This window comes from Boleophthalmus pectinirostris, unplaced genomic scaffold (assembly GCF_026225935.1).
Source record: "Boleophthalmus pectinirostris isolate CB_2022bp ecotype Guang Dong unplaced genomic scaffold, ASM2622593v1 HiC_scaffold_21, whole genome shotgun sequence".
NCBI classification, from domain to species: domain Eukaryota; kingdom Metazoa; phylum Chordata; class Actinopteri; order Gobiiformes; family Gobiidae; genus Boleophthalmus; species Boleophthalmus pectinirostris.
Window position 1 is genome coordinate 25,518,987 of NW_026571175.1, and position 21,623 is coordinate 25,540,609.

Consider the following 21,623-nt stretch of genomic DNA (forward strand, 5'->3'; position numbering starts at 1 on the left):
ATTTCCTGTTTGAGAGAAGAACTCAGCTTAAATATGCAGGATGTTAAATGTGTGTGAATGCAACAAAACACAAGTCCAGGTATGTTTGTGATGAGGAAACAACATTATAACATCAGAAATGGCACCAAAAGAGACCTTTAAAATCCCCGCTAGAAAGGCAGTGCACCTTTAAGATGTTTCAAGACTCTGTAAGCCTGTTTTATTTGCAAAAAAAAGTGCAAAAAGTCAACTGGCACTTCTATTGCAAAATTATTTCTACCGATACAGAGCACTGATCTAGTTTTACATCTGTTCTGAAATAAGTAAAATGCAGTCGATGTGTCCCCTGCTGTGAAAGTGCTTGAATGCTGTAAAGCTATTGTGTGGGAATGTTCAAACCTGTGCCTCTCCAAAGCAATTTGTTCTCCATTCTCCTCTATGGCTGTGTGCATGGCGCTATGTGAGCCTGCCTTGTGTGCTACCACGTCTGTGATTGGTCCAAGCAGCGTCTCTCATAAAGGCAATGTCATGATGGAAATTAATGCAATACATCACAAGCACAGGCCTGAGCAAACCAAAAAGCACACTTCCACCAACGCTAACAGCACAAAACACAGACTTGGACTCGGTGCTACAGGCTACTCCGGTAAATAATACTAGAAATGGCAAAAGAAAGGAAGGGGAGTAAAGGAGGACAGGCAGGGGAATAGAGGTAAGGGTTCCTCGAATTCTTAACAAATTCAACATTGCCAGGCCAACCTTAGAAAACCAAAAACCAAACATTATGAAACTGAATATCAAAGAATTTTATACAAAAGATGAGTAGGCTAGTGCATTTCGGAAAGAGTGCAATATTCGGCTACAGGCGATGATTTTCCCTGACACAACAAACCAAGTACCAGCCATCTACAAGAAAAGAAATCTCACCAAAGAGACTATGTATATCAGCAACAAAGTGCAGTAGCATAGCCTGTATATATACAAATGGACATAAATAACCTGTTAGCCGCCTCGGTCCAAATAGGAAGTGAGCGTAGGCGCATGTCTGGCTCCATCAACGCCAACTTCAATTGACTTTACATTGAAAAATTGTCACCCGCTCTCTGTAACTGCTGCAGTGAGCCTCGTCATTTTGGTCTTTAAATACTCGTATTAACGCAATATTTCCCAAACTTCTTTTTTTTTCTGGGGACACATATTTCAAAAGTCACAAACCTTCACGACCCAAGTCAATAGACATTATTCATAAATCACAAAATAAAGGTGGATTTGACCATTATTGAAAATTAATGATGATATTTTATTGTTGAACAATTAGTATTACTCAAGTTTTAAACAATGGAAAACATTAACTGAACCAGTAATAAAAGGATCCATAAGTTGTGTATTTGGACATTAAATACAAAATTACAAAATAGTCAGTAAAATAATTATAAAAATTATGTTCCACTCCGGAATGCAGGAGGAGGGCACAGCAGCAGATCAGGCGCAGCATTCAGTCTGTTTCTGTGCTTTGTCATTTTTGTGAGCACAGATGTGTCATGTGTCAGAACTGTATATTGGACACCTACATGCAGATCATTACAAGGCAACCCCCCCAAAAATCTCTTGCGACCCAGTCTTTGGGAAACAATGCATCAACCCACTCTACATGATCCTGATGTTATTTATTTCACAAATTTGTCCATAAATAAATCTCTATTCCTAACATGGAAGTCTGCTCCAAATTCACCTCTATAACTGCTAGACTCATGAGCTTCATTTGACTGGAGCTGAACCCTATGAGTCACATCACACTCCCTTAGTCCACTTTTTTATATAAACTATGAGCATAGCACTGCTGCAAGACATGAAGCTATAATGTCCATTTGATTCTCTCCACATGAAGGCGCTTTCCACATGTTGAGAAGCAAACTCTTTTCAGTAAATTTAATGCTAATATCTCAAATTACTTAATGAACATAATTCCTGAAGACAAAATAAGAGAATAATGTTAGGAAGTGTGTCATAATCAGTACTACTTAGCAGCAAAAATAGGAAGTTACCATATTTAGACCAAAAGGGGCGGGGCTTACAAGATGACAACAAAAGCTAAGCTAAAGCTGATAAGAACACATGGAAAATGGTGATTTTTAAATTATTTTATTCATATTCCAAGTAACCTATTACCTTTTATAATGTGCTCCTTCCTTTCTTAAGAGTGTTGCCTTGATGGATGTGTTTACCATTTAGCAACATGCTAATCGGCTAAAGTTATACTAGCAAGCCAACTTTACACTTTGTTTATATGTGTGTACTTAATTTATTAGTAGTCATTTATGTCATCCAGCATTGTCACGCCTTGGTATTTATATTTACTATGTTGCTATAGCTATAAATTATGTGCTTGTGTAGGTGTGTAAAATTGTGCTTAATGACTGAGGCTAACTTAATGAACGTTCTAGACTACAATTAGTGTGTTAATTAGCATGCTTTGTGGTTGAGATATAGAGGAGCATTAGCCTAATCGCTAATAACAGAATAGGGTGACCAGACATATTTACCCGGGACAGTCCCATTTCTGAGCCCTGTGTCCCCTGTCCCAGCAGATTTATCCAAAACCAGTGATTTGTCCCAGTTTTATACAAGAAATGTCCCAGGTGTCCCTATGTTTTACCAGTTTGATCTAAACCAGGACTAAACTAAGATTAACCCAGGACTAAAACAGGACTGTCACAATTTTTGACTAATCTGATCCCTGCCAACAGTAAAGCAGAACATAAATTGTCATTTATTTTGCCAAAATACAGTAAACTGTGTTTGCGAATGACCAGAAAGCAAAAAAAAAAAAAAAAAAAAGCAGCGACAGAATCCCTTGGTTTAGATTATGACTGACATGAGAATGCACAATTTTACATGCTCTTTTCACAATTTATTTATACCAACCATCCCAGCCCGGGTGTGTCCCAGTTTAGAATTTTGAAAATCTGGTCACAATAGCAGATTCTTGTTGTTTCTGGTTTGAATGTGACAGCTGCATACATTCCAATTTTGTTTACTTTTTTGCATTACCTGGATGGAGAATCTATTAATTATGGATTTTTATGGATATTTTTTTTATCAAATGGAAAAGTATATAAACTACCAGGCAAACATTTGGACACAACCTCTCATTCAATGTTATTTTTTTTCTTTGTTTACTACATTCTACATTTTAGACACATACAGTCAGAAAACATCTAATGTTTGAAGCAAGATACAGTATATGGAATTATGTAATAAAGGTAAAAGTGACATAACTACTACATATTTTTTGACAAAGCAAAGGGTAGCTACATTGAGGATTTGAAAATAAAATGTAAAAAAAATATATATATTAAAAAAAAAAAAATGTATGTAAAATGTAGAACTTAGTAAACACTGAAAAAAAAAAACATTAAGTGAGATGGTGTGTCCAAACTTGTGACTGGACTGACCAAATTGTTGTCCACAATTTTGTTACAAGCTTTCCCTCTATCCTGAATCTTTGGACATGTTTTATTTTGTAAGTGAAAAAAACCGACCCACTCTGTAACCTTATTAGGTGAGGTCAAGATGGATGTTATGGGGGGTCATTTGTTCTGATCAGAGGGGATGACACTCAGGTTAATGTCTACTTATAAACCTTTCTCTTTACAGAAATCGACAAAGAGAGCTGCGGGGACCCTGGCACGCCCCTCTACGGCATAAGAGAGGGGGACAGCTTCTCAAATGGGGGCATCCTCAGGTTTGAATGCCAGTTTGGGTTCGAGTTAATTGGAGAGAAGACCATTTCTTGCCAGGACAACAACCAGTGGTCTGCCAATATACCTATATGCATATGTGAGTATCATAATCTTATATGACGGTAAAGGTCCTGTGTTACACATAATTGACTCTTTTGAGCTTTTAGCCATGTTAGAATGCTGTTACCTCCTCAAAAACATACCTGGAGATGTTGGAGTGTTTTGTTTCATTCATGCATTATATAACATAGCTCAAAATGCTCACTTCAACCTTGTGATATCATGAAGCGGTAGTTTTGAGGTTAACAGCTACCTTTTACTTCCTGTTGAGTAGCGATTAACAACTTCAGGGTTGAAATCATCCAAATGAATCTAGGTGAAGGTGCATGGAGTTTGAAGGCCGAGCCTAAATATGCAGGATTTATGTGTTAAACATGTGCAAATGAAACAAAATACAGGAAACAACATTATAACACCGATCAGAAAATAGTGTTAATATGGGCCTTTTAATGGATGTGATTGCACGTTGGCTGCGATGGTGAAAACATTTGGTCAGACCTGTCGCCATGGTGATGCTGACAGCTCTGAGTATTTTATGGCCTGGAGCTAACGATGACCGATGACGCTAGAGATGAATATTTAACAAGACATTTCTCTCTCACCATTATTGTATCTGTCTATCTGTCCATTTAATCATTCTTGAGATCTGTATTTTTGGAGTTTTAAAATTTCATGTTTTTTTTAGTTCCCGCAGTGATTAACAGTTTAAAACAACAATGGGAAATACCCCTTAACGGTATTTATTGACAAACCTTGATATATGCTCTACTGCTGGCATAATCCTGCATTCAAAATTGTTGGTGTAAATAATTTCTTTACTACTTTGTGTTTATATTTTTTAGCAGTGCCAAATTATCAACAAATGTGGCCTTTTTGAATCCAACTGGACCCATCTGTAGTAAAAATGAATTAACCTTCAAAAATCAATGAATCTTGAAATCCTGATTCAAATTTCTCTTCTCTGTGTTTTCAGTCCCATGCATGTCCAACTTCACTGCGCCTTCGGGAACGGTGCTCTCGCCCGATTACCCAGAAGGCTATGGGAACAACATGAACTGCGTTTGGCTCATCCAGTCCGAACCGGGCTCCAGGATCCACTTGGCTTTTAACGACTTTGATCTGGAGGCTCCTTACGATGCTTTGACGGTGAAAGATGGAGAGACCAATGATGCCAATGTGATAGGGAGGTTTTCAGGAGCGGAGAGCCCGTCCCATCTCACGTCCAACACGCACACGCTAAGGCTGGAGTTTCAGGCCGACCACTCCATGTCTGGGAGAGGGTTCAACATCACTTACACCAGTATGTGTTCTCTCAACTAATCACGTTACTTTGAAGTTTAAGCTAGGGTGACCATATTTGCATTTATCAAAACCAGGACACTGTACGGGGGGTGGGAGGTGGGGCCTCGCCATCGACATTGAGCTGCTCTCACCTGGCAAAGCTTTTTAATGTTTTTCAGTGTCCTGGTGAGCTTTGAGGTCCCTGTCACCGCCACTGGACACCAAAACATATGTGCCTGCTTTGTACACTGTGCACATGACCTCCCACTTGTCTCGATCGGGACAGAATGCGGAGAATTTCTTGTACAAGTTATCTTTAAATGCACATTTGCGCTTCAGCATGCTGCAGACTGACCAACTGTTTGGGTCTGCTTGCTCCTTCTGAGTGAACAGAGAGCTACGAGAGCCGCTCAGTTTAATGGCCTAATGAAAGGTAATGAAAACCCAGACATTTGCATCACTTTAAAAAAAAAAAAAAACCCGGACAGCCAGGACAGGACTTGAAAAACGGACATGTCCGGGGGGAAACGGATGTTTGGTCACCCTAGATTAAGCCCTTCTGCTCAGTAAATATCTGCCTGTCAACACAAAACAGACTCAGACTCAGATAAAATCATTGTCAGTATTCTTCTTGGGTAAGGATAAAATGTATTAGGTGACAGTAGCTCAGTTGGTAGAGTGTTTGTCCAATGACCCACATGTTGGCGGTGCAATTCCAGCTCCGACAGATTAATACCATTGTCTGTCTCTGGGCAAAACACTGAACCCCCTTTTCCCCAGTGTCTGTGTGCTGTTGTGGAAAGAATTATATGATAAATAATTTAATCCATTTGCGAATACTGATGAGTTTTTTTTTAATACAGACAAAGGTTTATTCTTGAAACAGAGACCCACCTCTTTACCACCAGTATGCCCTTCTAATATTAGACCCCTAATGTTACAAAGTACATTTAGTTTATATAGCCTGAGATGACCAGAGAACATACATTTCAACTTAGAAGGTGACGAATCCTACTGAGGTGTAGCCAGATGTGCTTGATCTGATTTGCATCCATATTCACATGCATTTGTTACTTCCTGACAAGATGAACAAACAAAAGGGAACAGTAGAAGAGTTTTAGTTACAAGACCAAATGTGTTTCAAAAAGATAAACGAATCACATTTTTAATGTAATCAATCATAATCAATATTTTCCTGTCGGGGTTTGATCTCGGATAGAAATCACATTCAGTTATGCAAAGACAGATTGAGAGAAATTTTTCCATAATATAAATTTCCATCACCGTACACTGGTGTATGGAGGTGTGTGTGAATGGGCGAGTGGTTCCTTGATGTAAAGTGCTTTGAGTGCCTTGAAGGTGGAAAAGGGCTGTATAAAAAGTGACCATTTACAAATTATAGGGTAGTATTGTAGACGGCATAGGATCCAGACACAAAGCTATACTACCTCACTGATGTCCACAAAAACACGGAGTGGAGAACAAAGAGACTGGAGATAAAACTCACAAATGAAACTAGGAACTTATTGTTGTATGGTGTGAATGTATTTTTTGTTAAGGTACGGAAATACAAAGGTATAGATCTAATCCAATTTGCTCAATTAAGAAGCTTGTGTAATTGAACTATGTGGCTCTCCAGGTTTTTCACACCGATTACTATAATTTATCTACAAAACCCGCATAATTGGCAATTTAGTGTTTATTCTTGTTCACTTACATAATTAGTATCAGAGTGATTTTTTCCGCGAGAAGAAAAGACTGACCACCAGGTGAGGTCATTCTCTTAGCTAAGAATAGAGGAGTAGGTTGCATAGCTACTGTGTAAAGAAAACACTTTCTAAGAGAGTCTGTCTGAAAAACATCATTTTAATATAACTTGTTTCTTCCTGTTCAATAGGGGATGAGAAAACCGCAGAAACTGTTAGCCTAGTCCAGTCAAATAAGGAGAGATAATATTTTTTTTCAAATTGCGAAAATGAATATGTGTCTGTAACCTCTGTCAAAACTGGGAACAAAGTACAATTTTTGGTGCATGTGTATCTTTTATCTGATTGAAAAGTGGAGCTTTAGATGTTTGGAAGACTAATTTAACAGACAAAAGCCAGCATCATGTTCAGCAAATAAAAAACATTTGCTTTCTTTTGAAGGCATTGATCTTATAGTCCTGCTCGCTTATGTAGGCTAAGTACACTTTTATTGTTGACAAAAACGATTATTGATGTTTCCTGCTGGGAGACGGATGAAAGACAAATCTTCTAAAGGGGTTTTGTGCAAAATAACTGGTCATTCTTTTCTTTTTATTTGATTTACGTAGCTTCATTGATATTTTGAAATAAGATGTTGAAATTTACAACAAAAAGGAAAATACAGACAGACACTGGGAAAATGTGATTCATTTCACATTTTAGCTCAGACTGGTTCTGCCATATGGGGTAAGAACCAGTTAAATGAACAGGTGAGTCAGGGAGGGCATCTGGCAAAAGGGAAAAACTATCCCAAATCATCCTAAATATTTATCCGTTCCCTAGCTAAATTTTTAAAGGTTATCAAATGTACAACTGAGTAATGAATAATATTTAGTACTTTCTCGAAGCTTTTCATCAGTCAGATTATGAAAAGAGAAAATTTTAAGAGGTGGACCCATAGTATCTAACAGATTAGGAGATTATGTCCACAAATACAATAGAGGAGTCCAAAGTTTCTTGAAAAATGATCACATTAAGTACAAATAACAGCTCTGTATTTTGAACTCTCAATCTATTTCAATATCTTGCTAATTATACATTTTCAACATTTTATCCTCAGCGTTTGGCCATAATGAGTGCCCCGATCCCGGCATTCCCATCAACGCCCGTCGCTTCGGAGACAGCTTCCAGCTCGGCAGCTCCATCTCAGTGGTGTGTGAGGACGGATTTATCAAAACGCAAGGGAGCGAGACCATCTCCTGTCAGCTGGAGAAAGGCAAAGTCATGTGGAGTGGGCCCATTCCTAAATGTGAAGGTAAATATTGACTGCATAGATTAGCTCCTTCATTTAGGATATGATATGCCAGATTAGGCATTATACAGTTTAAAAACATTAGGTGCTCATAATGAACTGCTTCGTATGCCTCAGTGCACAAATGAAAAGAGAAGAGTCCTTATTGTGGGTGACCTTTAACCTTCTACCAGCTATTAGCATAATAACAAAGCATTCGTATTCTTTTGCACTTGTCAGGCTTTTCAAAAATGCTTTTTACAGTGAACAGCTTTGACCATGCCATTTGACATAGTCTGCCATTTTTCAGTTTTTCAGTTTTTCTATTTAAATGCCACTTAAAAAATGAAATGCATTGCTTTTAACTCTAAGGTTGACACAATATCGTCCGCACTATTCTTGACTTGAGTGAGGTTTTGAAGTTCAGTGTGACATATATGAAGGAGAAACTGTGTAATATTGTATGTGTCCTCTTTCTTTCTCTCGTAGCTCCATGTGGCGGGCATTACTCGGCCCCTAATGGCGTGATCCTGTCTCCTGGTTGGCCTGGTTACTATAAAGACTCCCTCAACTGCGAGTGGGTCATTGAAACTGAACCAGGGCGTTCAATCAAAATCACGTTTGACAGGTGGGTGGCACGTCCTGTATGTTATAAAGACCTAAATGTCCCAATGTGGGTTCATGCATTAAAACAGCCATCAATTACTCAGCGGATTGACAAGTGGAAACCTAAAACTTTACGGTATTGCCAGGGAATGTAATTATGGCCGGTTTCTCTTTATTGGCGGTATTAATCATCTCAGTGGACCGGTTATTTTATCCAGAACTCTGTGATAAAACATGCATCAGTATATTAGAAAGCCTTTGGTATTACTATTATAGGTGCCTAAAATAGAATTAATGTGATATTTTTAAATGAAAAAAATGAAAAATAAAAAAACATCCCATGTACATTATTGCATGATTGGGATACATATTGTCTGTATGCCAACTGTAAACACAATTCAGATAATATAGGTAGATTGGCATTAAGATACAATTAAAGTAAGTCAGTACTTGTCTCTATAAACATGTGACTTTTTTCATGTTAAATTATATTTATGCCTATAGGTTTCAAACTGAACTCGGATATGATTTCCTGGAGATCCACGACGGGCCCAACCTGCTGTCTCCTCTGGTCGGCTCGTTCAATGGCACCCAGGTCCCTCAGTTTCTGTTCAGCAGCAGCAACTTCCTCTATCTGCTCTTCACCACTGATAACAGCCGATCAAACGCAGGCTTCAAAATACTATATGAAAGTACGTAAGATAGGAATGCTCTGTATTTGATATTCCCATGTGGACATGCATGCATATTCCATATCTACTACCATGCCATTTCTTCTAAAGATAAGTGTAAATAAGTGCGCTTTTTATTTATAGTATGTGTTATATATTGTATGATTTTGTCTTATTTTTACTGCCTAAGTGCATATATAGCTTCCAGACAGCAAGTAACTGTAACTGCATACCGCTTGACAAGCTTTGAAGATAATTTTTAAGCCATGAAAAACAAAGCATCACTTGCATATTATAGCACTTTACCTGGGGAGTATAATACTTAATCCCCTGAGTTTAGATATGCAAATATGTGGGATGAAAGTAGAGCAGTTTAATATGCATTTCATGATAGTTATTTAATTTTGTGTTGTTCTTCAGGTGTTACGGTGGACAGTTACTCCTGCTTGGACCCTGGTATCCCTGTCAATGGCATCAGATATGGACAGGACTTCTCCATTGGCTCCACTGTGTCATTTGGGTGTGATTCTGGGTACAGGCTCAGCCATGAAGAGCCGCTGGTCTGTGAGAAGAATCACTGGTGGAGCCACCCTCTGCCCACCTGTGACGGTAAGCATCTTTTATAGGCTACATGGTACTGAGTAGAATTACATGCAGCAAATTATTGAATTTTTATGAGGTGTGTGTACTTTAATAGCACTGTATAGTGTTAAATGTTTCATCTTGAACACTGGCAGCACAGTGGTTAGAGCTTAAGTCTCACAGCATGAAGGTCGTGGGAGTTAAACCCATGACCTCCTTTTTGTTAAATAGGTTCTAACACTTTATTTAAAAAAATGTAATGGTGGGTTGCAAAGCATTAATAAAACATTGGCTGAACAGTCTATAACTGCTGTGAGATTGAATGCAAATACAGTGCAATTTTAGATGGGTAAGGTCTTTTATATAAGAGAAATAAATATATGCCTGTTTATGACATGTTATGAGATGTGCTATTAGAGTCACATTTTAAAAAGTAGTTTTATTTTGATATGTCTTTTTATAAAGGCATTTGATTTCAGCTCTAACCTCCTCAACAAGCATTCAAATGGCTGTATTAGTAATGCATGGTGGTAAAGGTCGACTTGCTGGAAAATGAATTGAGCTGACTGCGTTACGATCAAAAAGCCACCAGTTGAATCAGGCGGCTGCGTGTGCACTGGGAGCACGCTGAGGCAATTTGTGGAGGAAGCGCGGCGTGGCTGATGGGGCTGATTTGAAGATTAGAGCTCCATGACCACATATATGTCTCTGTCACACGTTCCCCCTGTGTCCCTGTGCACCGCCCTTTTATCCCGTCACCTCCTCTCCCGGGTGAAGCGCAAACTCAGGTCCCTTTGACTGGGCCCTGTGTTGCCTGTCACCTCCTCTCGCCCCACTCTCAAATCAAGGAGGCAGCGGAGGTGATGTGTGTGCGGAGGTGGTAGGAGGGGGCGCGGGGATGGTAGTAGGGGGGCGCAGGGGTGTGTCTTTGTCTCAGTTGCAGTATGGGTGAGGACATAAGAAGAAGAGGGGAATAAAGCGCCGGTAAATGCTGTGCTATCGGTTAGATTCTCGCTGTGTAGGATTTGCTGGCTTCTGTGCTTGTTAACCACATTTGAATTGCACTGTTCCTGGGAACATTTCCTCGGAGGAGCCAGTTTGTGCAGATAAACATCAAACAGACTGGGATTCTTGGATGGCGTGTCATTAGGCACTGTTTATTCACCATGTAGGCTCATAAAGATAGGCACCGCTGACAGCTGCGGTTGGTAAGAAATGGTTTAGCCTCAGTAACATATTCACAAGATGACAGACTTCCAACCACATAACAGCTGTTTATTTACAATAAGCGCTGAAATGTTCTCCAATATTGATGAGAAGGTCACCTCTTTGTCAAAAGGGAGTCATTTCAGTGAAACTGCTCATAATTGCAGCAGTGAACAAAGCAACAGGGAGTCATATTGTAATGAAGTAAACCAACAGTGGCAAAGACGTAATGAGTGGGTTTCACACTTCTCAAATCCTCCACGTAAACATTAAAACATTCCTGGCAGGAAAGTATTAATAATTAAACATTTGTGCATGAGCGCACATATCTGATTATGTGAATACAGCGTGCTCTGCATCTTTATGTCTGTGTTTATTTAGAAACATTCTCCAGGTCTTTTTTGGATTCTTCTGCTGTTGTGGTTACAGTCTGCATTGTCTGTTTTATGTCATTGTAGATGTCTCCCAGTGGTTTGTGGTTTGTAGTCTGACTTAGTAATCTTAGACTTAGACTTAGACAGACTTTATTGATCCACAAGGGAAATTACTTGGACTCCACATAATATACTTTGACCTTCTCTACGAGTTGGCCATCTGATGACAAATGACAAGCAAGTCAGCTGAAAGTAAGATGAACCAAATGAAGCAGCAGATACCAAGTACCATGCGAAAAAACTGTCCATAAGTATGCACTTTGTTATATTCATCCAGTTCTGAGGATATGAGCTCAATCCCAGAGCCCACACTCAGTGTGTGGTCATATGAAAGGTCAGACAGAGTGCATAATTGACTCTAATGTCCTGTGCAGCTTTCATGTCATTCTGGGATGTTCCATTTCAAATTACAAAGTGGTAATGTCATTTCGGTTGTGTTCACATACACACAATAACAGACTGAACAACAGTCTGTGAGCAAGTTTTGCTGGTTTACACCTTTTTACCTCTGAAAATCTAACACACAAGTTTGAGTAAAACCAATCCATAGTTGATAAATGTTTATTTTGTGGATCATATTTAAAAAAACTGGGTACATCTTACATCCATCATTCATTGTATTTTATTTTATTGCTTAGCCTAGATTATTTGGCTTTTGATTGATTTGATTTCATTTTTAACTCAATTTGCCAAAAGGCATTTACTTTGATAGATGGCATGCTAAAATGTGCTTAAGGGGATTGAAAAACATATTTTTACGTTACCTTTTGATACAACTTTTTACACTGAAAGTAGTCATTTAGGTGTTTACTGTGGTATACTGTACTCATTTACACTCATTTCAGTCTTAACGTGTACATGTTAATGCTGAAAAAACACAATTATGCTTATAATTGGCCTGGCAGAATAGAGCTGACCCCACAGAGAAACTGAAACTGTTTTGGTTATCAACACTTTGATCTGACCTTTTTGGCTCTTTGTCCCCTGTCTCTGCACATGTCCATCTTCCATCTCTCTGGATCCTTCAGCTCTGTGCGGAGGAGATGTTCGTGGGCCCTGGGGAACCATTCTGAGTCCTGGATATCCCGATAGTTACCCCTCGTCTCTCAACTGCACCTGGACTGTGGAAGTCAGCCACGGCAAAGGTACGGCGCACGCACGCGCGCATGCACACGCACACGCACACTAGGGGAGTGAAAGCTACTATTGTTTACCTTTTATGGTAATATGTGCAGTTTAGATACTTGGATAACAAAATTGATCTTTAGTAAATCTCACAAAACTGAAGTCATCTACATTTTAAAATAATTGGATAGTCTTTATTTTAATGAATTTGAATTTTAATGTTTATTTTATGTTTTATATTTTAATAAACATGACTGAGACAGTGAGCTAGCTTGCATGCTGAACGTGCATGAACATGTTTAGGGCTTAGTCTTGAATAATAGCACCTCTTTCTGAATCTGTTTTTTTGCTGAAAACACATTGAATCTAATTCTGCTAGAATTCTGACCTATCTTCCAGCTCAGTTTTAAAATATAGGCTTTCTAGAATGAGGAAAAGAGGTCACACAAGGCCACCTTTTGGAATAGCCTTTACAAAATGGTCAATTAGGAAATAAATAGAACAAAAAAGAAAAATGACAATGTCCCAAATTCATAAATATTCAGGCCATCGTAACTTCCCACAAGAGCTTCATCCATCTTGTTTAATTTTGTTTTTTTCTGTCCCACCAGGAGTCCAGTTTCAGTTCAACTCCTTTCACCTGGAGGACCAACATGACTACCTGCTGCTGACGGAAAACGGGAGCTTCGTGCAGCCGCTGGCCCGTCTCACCGGAAATGAGTTACCTAGCAACATTAACGCCGGTCTCTATGGCAACTTCAAAGCCCAGCTCCGTTTCATCTCTGACTTCTCCATTTCCTATGAGGGCTTCAACATAACTTTCTCTGGTAAAACTGCATAAACTCGGACATAGTTGAGTTGAACAGTATACCTATACATAGGCTTCAAACTTTTTGGCTATTTTTAGCTATATATTTTCAGGTCAGCTTGGTGTTGTGTCTAGATACGTTCACAAGAGGGTTGGGTGGGTGAGTGTGAGGTTTGTCTCACTGAATAAATTAGGAATCCACATCCACATATTCCTACATATGAGGAAAAACAATTTTAAAATCATTGCCATAGAAGTCAGAGCACATGTTTCTTGTCTTGTGTGTATAGATCAATATTACTATTTAAAATTGTAATCGAATGATCCACAGGTGTCGAAGATTTTAACTATACAGCAGAGAAAAGCACAATATGTCTTCTTTTAGCTTTGAAAATATTTAGCTGGTGATCGATTTCTCTATTGTCCTGGCGCATAGTCCTGTTGGCTTTAGAGTTAGTGGGTCAGTGCTCTATTGAAGAGGAGGGTTGGGGCCAAAGACAGACACTGCCCTGGGCTACAAGTGTCCCTCATAAATCACGCCTCTGTCACAGCGTCTCCCCTATTGACTCCGGAGGAAAAGAGCGCAGAAATCTGAATGTACTAACGCTACATTTTTACCGCCTCCCAGATGGCGTAAAGCCGATACTCCCCATATAACACATGGAGGTGTCACTAGAAATGGGACTTGCCAACTTACAACATGCTCTACATGCTGGGCCAAACTCCAGAGCGCTCACAAAGACATACTGTATCATCATATGAGCATGATAAAAATATATTTGGGGACTCATGGTGAGCTCAAAATCAAACAAGTGCTTCTCAAACACAGTGGGATGTATTCTGACATGTTTTTAGATATTTTGGTTAATTAGTGTCAGAGTATTAGAGTGAAATTCAATTTTCATTTTTCAAACTTTTATTATTAAAGAAACACTTAATACAAATCAATGTGCACAAAAATATGATTTACTTACAAAAAAGCACTTCCAATTAAATTGTACCTTTTCTGGCAGACAGTAAAGCACCTACTTGTCTCCATGACAGTATTGCTTTACCTGGCATTTTTCACAGTATGGCATGTTTTTTATTATTGCAGCAGACTACAACTCTCCACAAAAAATGTTACATAGTGCACTTTCATAGACTGAATAGATATTGAATTCAATTTGAAGTTAACCTAAAGTACACAGTCCCTTATGCTACAAAGGACAAACACAAACTTTGTATTATATTGTATTATAAGTGTTGTATTTTTGCTTTTTCACTGTTCCAGAATACACTTTGGAGCCATGTGAAGATCCCGGGATGCCGCGGTTTGGACGGAGGAATGGCTACAGTTTTGGAGTTGGTGACACATTGACGTTTTCTTGCAATGTGGGATATCGCTTAGAGGGGGCGCCGGAGCTAGTGTGTCTGGGAGGAGGGCGGAGAATGTGGAGTGCTCCCCTGCCCAGATGTGTTGGTATGTGAAAAAGATTGATTTCAAGTGCTTATATCACACTATTTTCTGATCTCTATCAAAAACATACCTGGAGTTGTTTTGAGTGTTTTGTTTCATTCACACATATTTAGGCTGAGTTCTAAAACAGAAAACACCCTGTGCCATCTTGTGATGTCATGTAGTAATACAGGAAGTGCTCCACTGTGTTTTTAAACACCTTCACTTGAATAATTTGGATCATTTCAGCCCTGGAAGTGAAGTGAACTGAAGTGAACTGAAGGTAAAAGGTAGTTGGTAACTTGAAAACTACCACTTACTGACATCACAAGGTGGAATAGAGTATTTTGAGCTTTGGAGATGTAGACAGAGTAATAAGTAACAACATTATAACATGGCTTAAAATGCACCAGAGTCAATTTTGCTTAATATAGGACCTTTAAATATGTGTCTTAGCTATGTTAAATCTTGCACTTAACCCAATACAACTCCAATGATATCAGGTTACATACTCTCTATTCACTATGTTAAATCGCCAATTTGGAAAAGGAAACTAAATCCATTTTCATATTTAGTTTTGCATCAAACGTTTCTTGCATCAATTTTTTTTATTTATTTATTTTTTTTAAGTCTCAAGGCTTGCTGCAAATGTTGTGGCCTCTCCTTCCATTACGAGACAAAGTGATTGAGCCAGAAGTTGGAGTCCATTATGTTTTATCAGTTTTGATAGTTCACAAGCCAAGAGCGTCCTGCTTTTACCAGACACTCTAAGAGAAATCCATTTTTGATAACTGCAAAACTCATCCTAAATTTCCATCTGTTTGCAATTCTGACTTCCTTTATTTGAACACCCATACAGCTGAGCGCTTTTGCATTGCCTGGTGACCCCATCTGACACTTTTACTGTATAAAATCTGTATTCATTTGCAACTCGGTCACTCCACAAACAGTAAATGTCAGGAAATGTTAATGTGTGGCGGGACCTGAGTGGGTTGGGATTTTCAGCCAATACAAACGCAATAACACTCCCAGTAACTATTGAAGTACAAGCTATAAATGTGATAAAGAGTCCAAAAGTGCCTACTTATGGAGCAGATTACGAGGCAGTTTACATAAGGAGTTTGTTGACTCCACTACACAATTAAACATATTGTTTACAACATGCTGTTTACAATACAAGGACAAGTACATGCAGGCAAGAAGATAACTGCCATAGAAGCCCATGCATACACCACTAGTCTGACATTCCATATCAGTCAGTCAGTTTATTTTTGCAGATTTCTTGTGACTCAGGTGGCACCACAGGGTCAGATTGTGAGTGATTGGTCAGAAAAGTGTTTGGATAGTAAGTAGGCGTGGGGAATAAATACATAAAATAATACAAAAAAATCATAATATTGCATTGTTGCTTTGGATCTATGCCAAATTAGTGTATTGGGTATATCATTTTATTAAAGAGCTCATCTAATTCTATCTAACTACCACAGTCCTGTCTGATTATTTTCACCGAGATAATCCCAAAAAATTCAACTAGATTTTCATGTGTCAGTATCGCCCACCCCTATAATTGCAAGCCATACCAGTCACCCTCAGGGCAGCTGTGGGGACAGTAACTTCACCAAGTGTGGGAAGTGAATGAATAATACAACCTAAAGCAACTTTTTGTCCAAAGAAAACTACTCTATTTATAGGCGATATACAGGCAAAAATAGACAATTACGCAAAACTGACTTGTGAGCTTAAAGCGATGTTACAGTGTTGTTACCTCATCGAAAACATACCTGGAGTTGTGTTTTTTTCCATTTACATGCGTAATCCTGCGTTATTAGTTTGTCTGAATCTCCAAAGCTCTCTTCCACCTTGTGATGTCATGCAGTGGTATATTTCAATTTAACAGGTCCTTTTACCTTTTGTTTCATTAGAGATTGGAAATTCCATGGCTGAAAATATCCAAATGATTCTAGTGAAGGTGCATGGAGTTTAAAAACACAATAGAGCGCTTCCTGTATTACCACATGACATCACAAGGTGGAACAGTGTGTTTTCCGTTTGAGAGAAGAACTCAGCCTAAATGTGCAGTTTTTGTGTGTTAAACTTGTGCGTGAAACAAAACACAGCTCCAGGTATGTTTGTGATGAGGAAACAGTATTATAACATAGATCAGAAAATAATTCAATATGAATTTGTGTATCATTCGTTCATTCGTTTTTTCAAAATAAAGTGTCCTTTTTTGCTAATTCCCAGAAAAACTACACAAAGCAAGAAATGACTAAAACACTTTGAAGGGGTCCATATTAATCTGTGTATCATTCGTTCATTCGTTTTTCAAAATAAAACCAAAAATAAGAAAACGAAAAAACAACAATTTTCTTCTTTATTTGTCTCCAAAACCAAAATGGAAGAAAAAAGAAAAAAAAAAACAGATAACGATTTGTGGGATCAGTCCTGGTTCAATCCTGGTTCAGTCCCACATCACATTTTAAGTCACAGGAAACAGGAAATGTCCTTTATCAATTTTTCCATTATTCCATTCCATTCCATTATTTATCAATTTTTTGGTTTTGGAGACACATAATGAAGAAAATAGTTTTTTTTTTTATTATTTTCTTTTTGGTTTTATTTTGAAAAACGAATGAATGGTTGATACACGGGTTAATATGGACCACTTCAGCATGTTTTAGTCATTTCTTGCTTTGTGTAGTTTTTCCAGAAACTATCAAAAAAGGACGCACAAAAACATGCAGTCTGAAATAACTATGTTGGGATAAGATGTACAAAGTTCGAAATCTTGGTCTCAACTTTCAGGACTTCACTATAGTGCTTTGATGAGTAGACTTCTCATTGGACACACAAGCCTTTGACAGTAGAGAGGATTAGCTAAATGAGCATCTCGACGCCGATAATACCTTGTACCTTTAACTTGAGGGTGTTTGAGAGTGGATAAAAGTGCGTCAAATCTGATTGGATTTGGGCTGCAGATTTACAATCAATAAACAGCGATGATAAAGACGTCAGAGCAGAAAGGAGGAAAATAGGTTCAGAAAGCAGCACACAGTATATGATGATTTAATTTTAGATCACTTCAGAGAGTTTCATGTTTTATTTTTAACATAAAAGTTGTTTTACGGACAGCTTTTTCAACCTGTTATACGAGATTATGCAAAAGTATGAAAAAAACACAAAAACTTCCTCCATCAGGTATATTTACGATACTCTAATAATTAAAGGTGCGTTGTGTAACTTTTCTGGAGGGTCCGTCACCTGCCTCTGTCTATGAATATTTAATTGCTCTGCCCAGAATGTTCCGGGCAGAGCAATTAAGCATCTCTACCTTATATTTATTCAGTTTATTAAATACCTAGAAAAACAGGTATTTTTCTGTCAGCAGGGTTGCCTCTCCACAGATCTGACCTGTATCTTGATTTGGTTTGGTCTCTATGAACATAGAAAGGCTTAATGCCACACTGTGAAACATTCCGGACAACGCATTTGAAGGACCCTCCACTAGAAAAGTTACACAATGCACCTTTAAGTGAGATTAAACACAAGTCAAACTAAATCATTACTAAATTTAAACCTATGAAAATTTGCTCCACTACTTTTAATACTTTGACACATCTTTATTAGTGCTAGTCAGAGGTGGGACCAAGTCGTTGTTTTTCAAGTCTCAAGTAAGTCTCAAGTCTTTGACCTCAAGTCCAAGTCAAGTCCCAAGTCAAATACAGGCAGGTCCAAGTCGAGTCTTGAGTCACTGGCCCATAAGTCCAAGTCAAGTCCAAGTCGTCTGCTTTGAGCTTCAAGTCAAACCAAAGTACCAAATACAGCTTAGATTTTTGCAATTTATATGAATTTTAAGATAAATTGTACTTTAAAAAATCATAATATATTTATATTTGAGTATTTATAGAGTATATAAGAGTTTTAGAAATTAATTTAGTACATTTTTTGACAAGATCTGTGAATCATTACAGTCAGAATAGAAAGAGTTCAGATGTAAAAGTGCTTCTCAAGTCTTCTCAAGTCATAGGCCTCAAGTCCGAGTCAAGTCCCAAGTCACTGACTTTCAAGTCCAAGTCAAGTCGCAAGTCTTAGTCCATTTTATCAAGTCAAGTCTCAAGTCCTAAAAATAGTGACTCAAGTCTGACTCGAGTCCAAATCACAACTTGCAAGTCCCCACCGCTGGTACTGGTACATTTATGACAACTTACTAACACTATTTTACTCATATAAAGAGTTAAATTACTCATAAAACTTACTTTAAAAATATTTTTTCAAGTATAATTTGTTATCCAAGGTCTTAAATCAGGTAACTGATATTGAAATGGTTTTTTAGCCCACAAAATTCTTTTATCATTTTTCTTCCTTGCCCTTACTTGTAGGTCAGGCTTTTCACAAGTTTGCACCAGTGCCAAGTTTTCCTTTTTATAATGCTATTGCAGCTTTTAGGAAATTTACCAGAAGTTTTTTAGAGAATTTACTGTTTCAGTACCAGACAGTGAAACAGCGAGCAGAGACTATATGGAGATTTTCATGGGGAATGTTGATTGAAGTGGACGAGCACAGTACTTATAGTAGGATAGAGAGCATGGCTGTGTAGAGTGAAGGGAGTTAAAGAGGCAGAGGGTGGAGAGGTAATTTTCTAAATGGAAACTGTAGCCTTGTGATTTATTGACGATATGACAGCTGTAATATGACTATTACACCAGTGGAGACACGCGGAGGGGCGTGCGAGAGGCAGAGGGAGAGGGAATGAAAAGAGGATAAGGGACAGTGTGTAGATAGAGGGCACATGTGTGAAGTGTACAGATCTTTAGGTAAATTAGCTTTGGGCTTTTACAGCCGAAGCACACTGCTCCAGATGGACGTGCTGACAGTGCAGATGTTCAAACGCACACATACACACACACCCCCACAGACACCCGCCCCCCCACACACACACACTGGAGAGCTGTAAGGGCAGTTGGGCTTAAGACTACTTTAGAGTCAAGGGAGCGATCATTTGTGACTGAAAGTGAGACTAAAATGACTGTGTGAATTGTGGACTGAGCTGTAAGTAGAAACACATTAGCGTCAGCAGCCAAGCCACTGCAAATAGCGAACCCAAGTCATTTTAAACGAGAAGTAAAACAGAATAAAACAACCCTGAATATTCAAAGCTATTTAGAGTCACACAATAAATAAATAAGACTTTGTTCCCTCTCATTTGACGAGTTAGAAGAAAGTTTCCTCGAGTAGTGTTGTAATAATTACCTCCTTGTTTCCTAAATTCCCTACTCTGAAAATGGCAACCAAATTGTACCAGAAGTATTCCGATTTTTTCCATAATAATCTAACAAACAAATTAAAGTTTGCAGTCGCTTGGGTCTGAACCACATCCCCCAAAGCGTATAGCAATAATTACTCTTGACTGAATCATAGAACAAATCTAATCACATTTTCTTCTTGTCAAACAGCTGAGTGTGGCTCCTCTGTCATCAACAATGAAGGGATTCTTCTGTCTCCAAACTACCCTATGAACTATGACAATAACCATGAGTGCATCTACAGTATACAGGTACGTATTTTTACTTTTGCTTTTTTTACTTTTACATGGTATTTGTATTATTTTGTTATAATTTAAATGAATGAATTCACTGTGATACCCATTTTAGACAGATGTTGCCATTCCTGTATTTACAAATATGCTATGTTGAACCATGAAAAGTTATTAATAAAGTTGTTAATCTTGTTGTACCTTCCTCCTCTAAAGTGCATAACTTCTCAGAGTATTAATATTGGATTTTTATACTGAGTAATTAGAATTACACCTCTTCTGGCTGTTTACAGCACTCTCAAAAACATTTCCAATTAGCCACGGATGAAATATTGGTTTAGCTTTCAACCCGCCAGCAAGCAATCCTTATTATTATCTGATGATCCAACATTATGAAATATGACTACGTTCTGTTCCCAAAATATTACAGTGAATAATATTAGGATTATGTTAGGAATTTTCACTCTGGATGGAGATCATGACCTGAAAAATCAGTTTATCATAAAATTCTGTATTGATCTATTATGTAGAGTCAGCAATTAACACATTTTAACACAGGATAGCACTCATTTTCTGTCTCTTTAACTGCTTTTCCTTTTAGATTATTTTATTTTATTTTTTTTATACAAACGGATAAAAAAAAGCATTGTCGGCCATCTTGTCAGCTATTTGTCAGTGCTTGTTAATTTAGCTGAAATCTGTGGTATCTGATGTTTGCCTCAGGTGCAGGCTGGCAAAGGCATCAACATTTCAGCGCGCACCTTTCATCTGGCCCAGGGGGACATACTCAAGGTAAACAGACAGTTTGTGATGGCTCTTTGTCATTCTGCATGTCTCACATCTGCTGCTACTACCACTCATCAGCACCACTATACTGCAGTGACTAACAGGTGCGAAATTACATCTTATTTATTTGTATTGTGCTATTTCTCCAGGTGCATGATGGGAAAGACAACACGGCCCATGTGCTCGGAGCTTTTACCGGGACGTCCATGCTGGGGCTGACCCTCATCTCCACTTCGAATCATCTTTGGCTGGAGTTTTTTAGCGATGGGGAAAGTACAGGGGAAGGATTTAAACTGGTCTATTCAAGTGAGTGCACAAACCTAGCTATTGTTAACAGTGAATAGTGGGGAAAGTCGTGCTGTGAGGGTGACCGCAGAGCTCTTTTTACATATAAA

At 38.4% G+C, this 21,623-nt stretch overlaps 1 protein-coding gene across 1 annotated transcript in view; it reads left to right on the forward strand.

Annotated features, from left to right (window-relative positions):
• csmd3b (CUB and Sushi multiple domains 3b) overlaps nt 1–21,623 on the forward strand; it is a 554,961-nt gene that overhangs the window by 420,776 nt on the left and 112,562 nt on the right. Inside the window, exons 12-23 of the mRNA XM_055157096.1 lie at nt 3,637–3,819; nt 4,756–5,082; nt 7,869–8,063; nt 8,529–8,667; nt 9,150–9,337; nt 9,737–9,925; nt 12,567–12,683; nt 13,275–13,490; nt 14,745–14,933; nt 20,363–20,463; nt 21,166–21,234; nt 21,378–21,501. Coding sequence (XP_055013071.1) covers nt 3,637–3,819; nt 4,756–5,082; nt 7,869–8,063; nt 8,529–8,667; nt 9,150–9,337; nt 9,737–9,925; nt 12,567–12,683; nt 13,275–13,490; nt 14,745–14,933; nt 20,363–20,463; nt 21,166–21,234; nt 21,378–21,501 — 2,037 coding nt within the window. The remainder of the gene's footprint in view (nt 1–3,636; nt 3,820–4,755; nt 5,083–7,868; nt 8,064–8,528; nt 8,668–9,149; nt 9,338–9,736; nt 9,926–12,566; nt 12,684–13,274; nt 13,491–14,744; nt 14,934–20,362; nt 20,464–21,165; nt 21,235–21,377; nt 21,502–21,623) is intronic.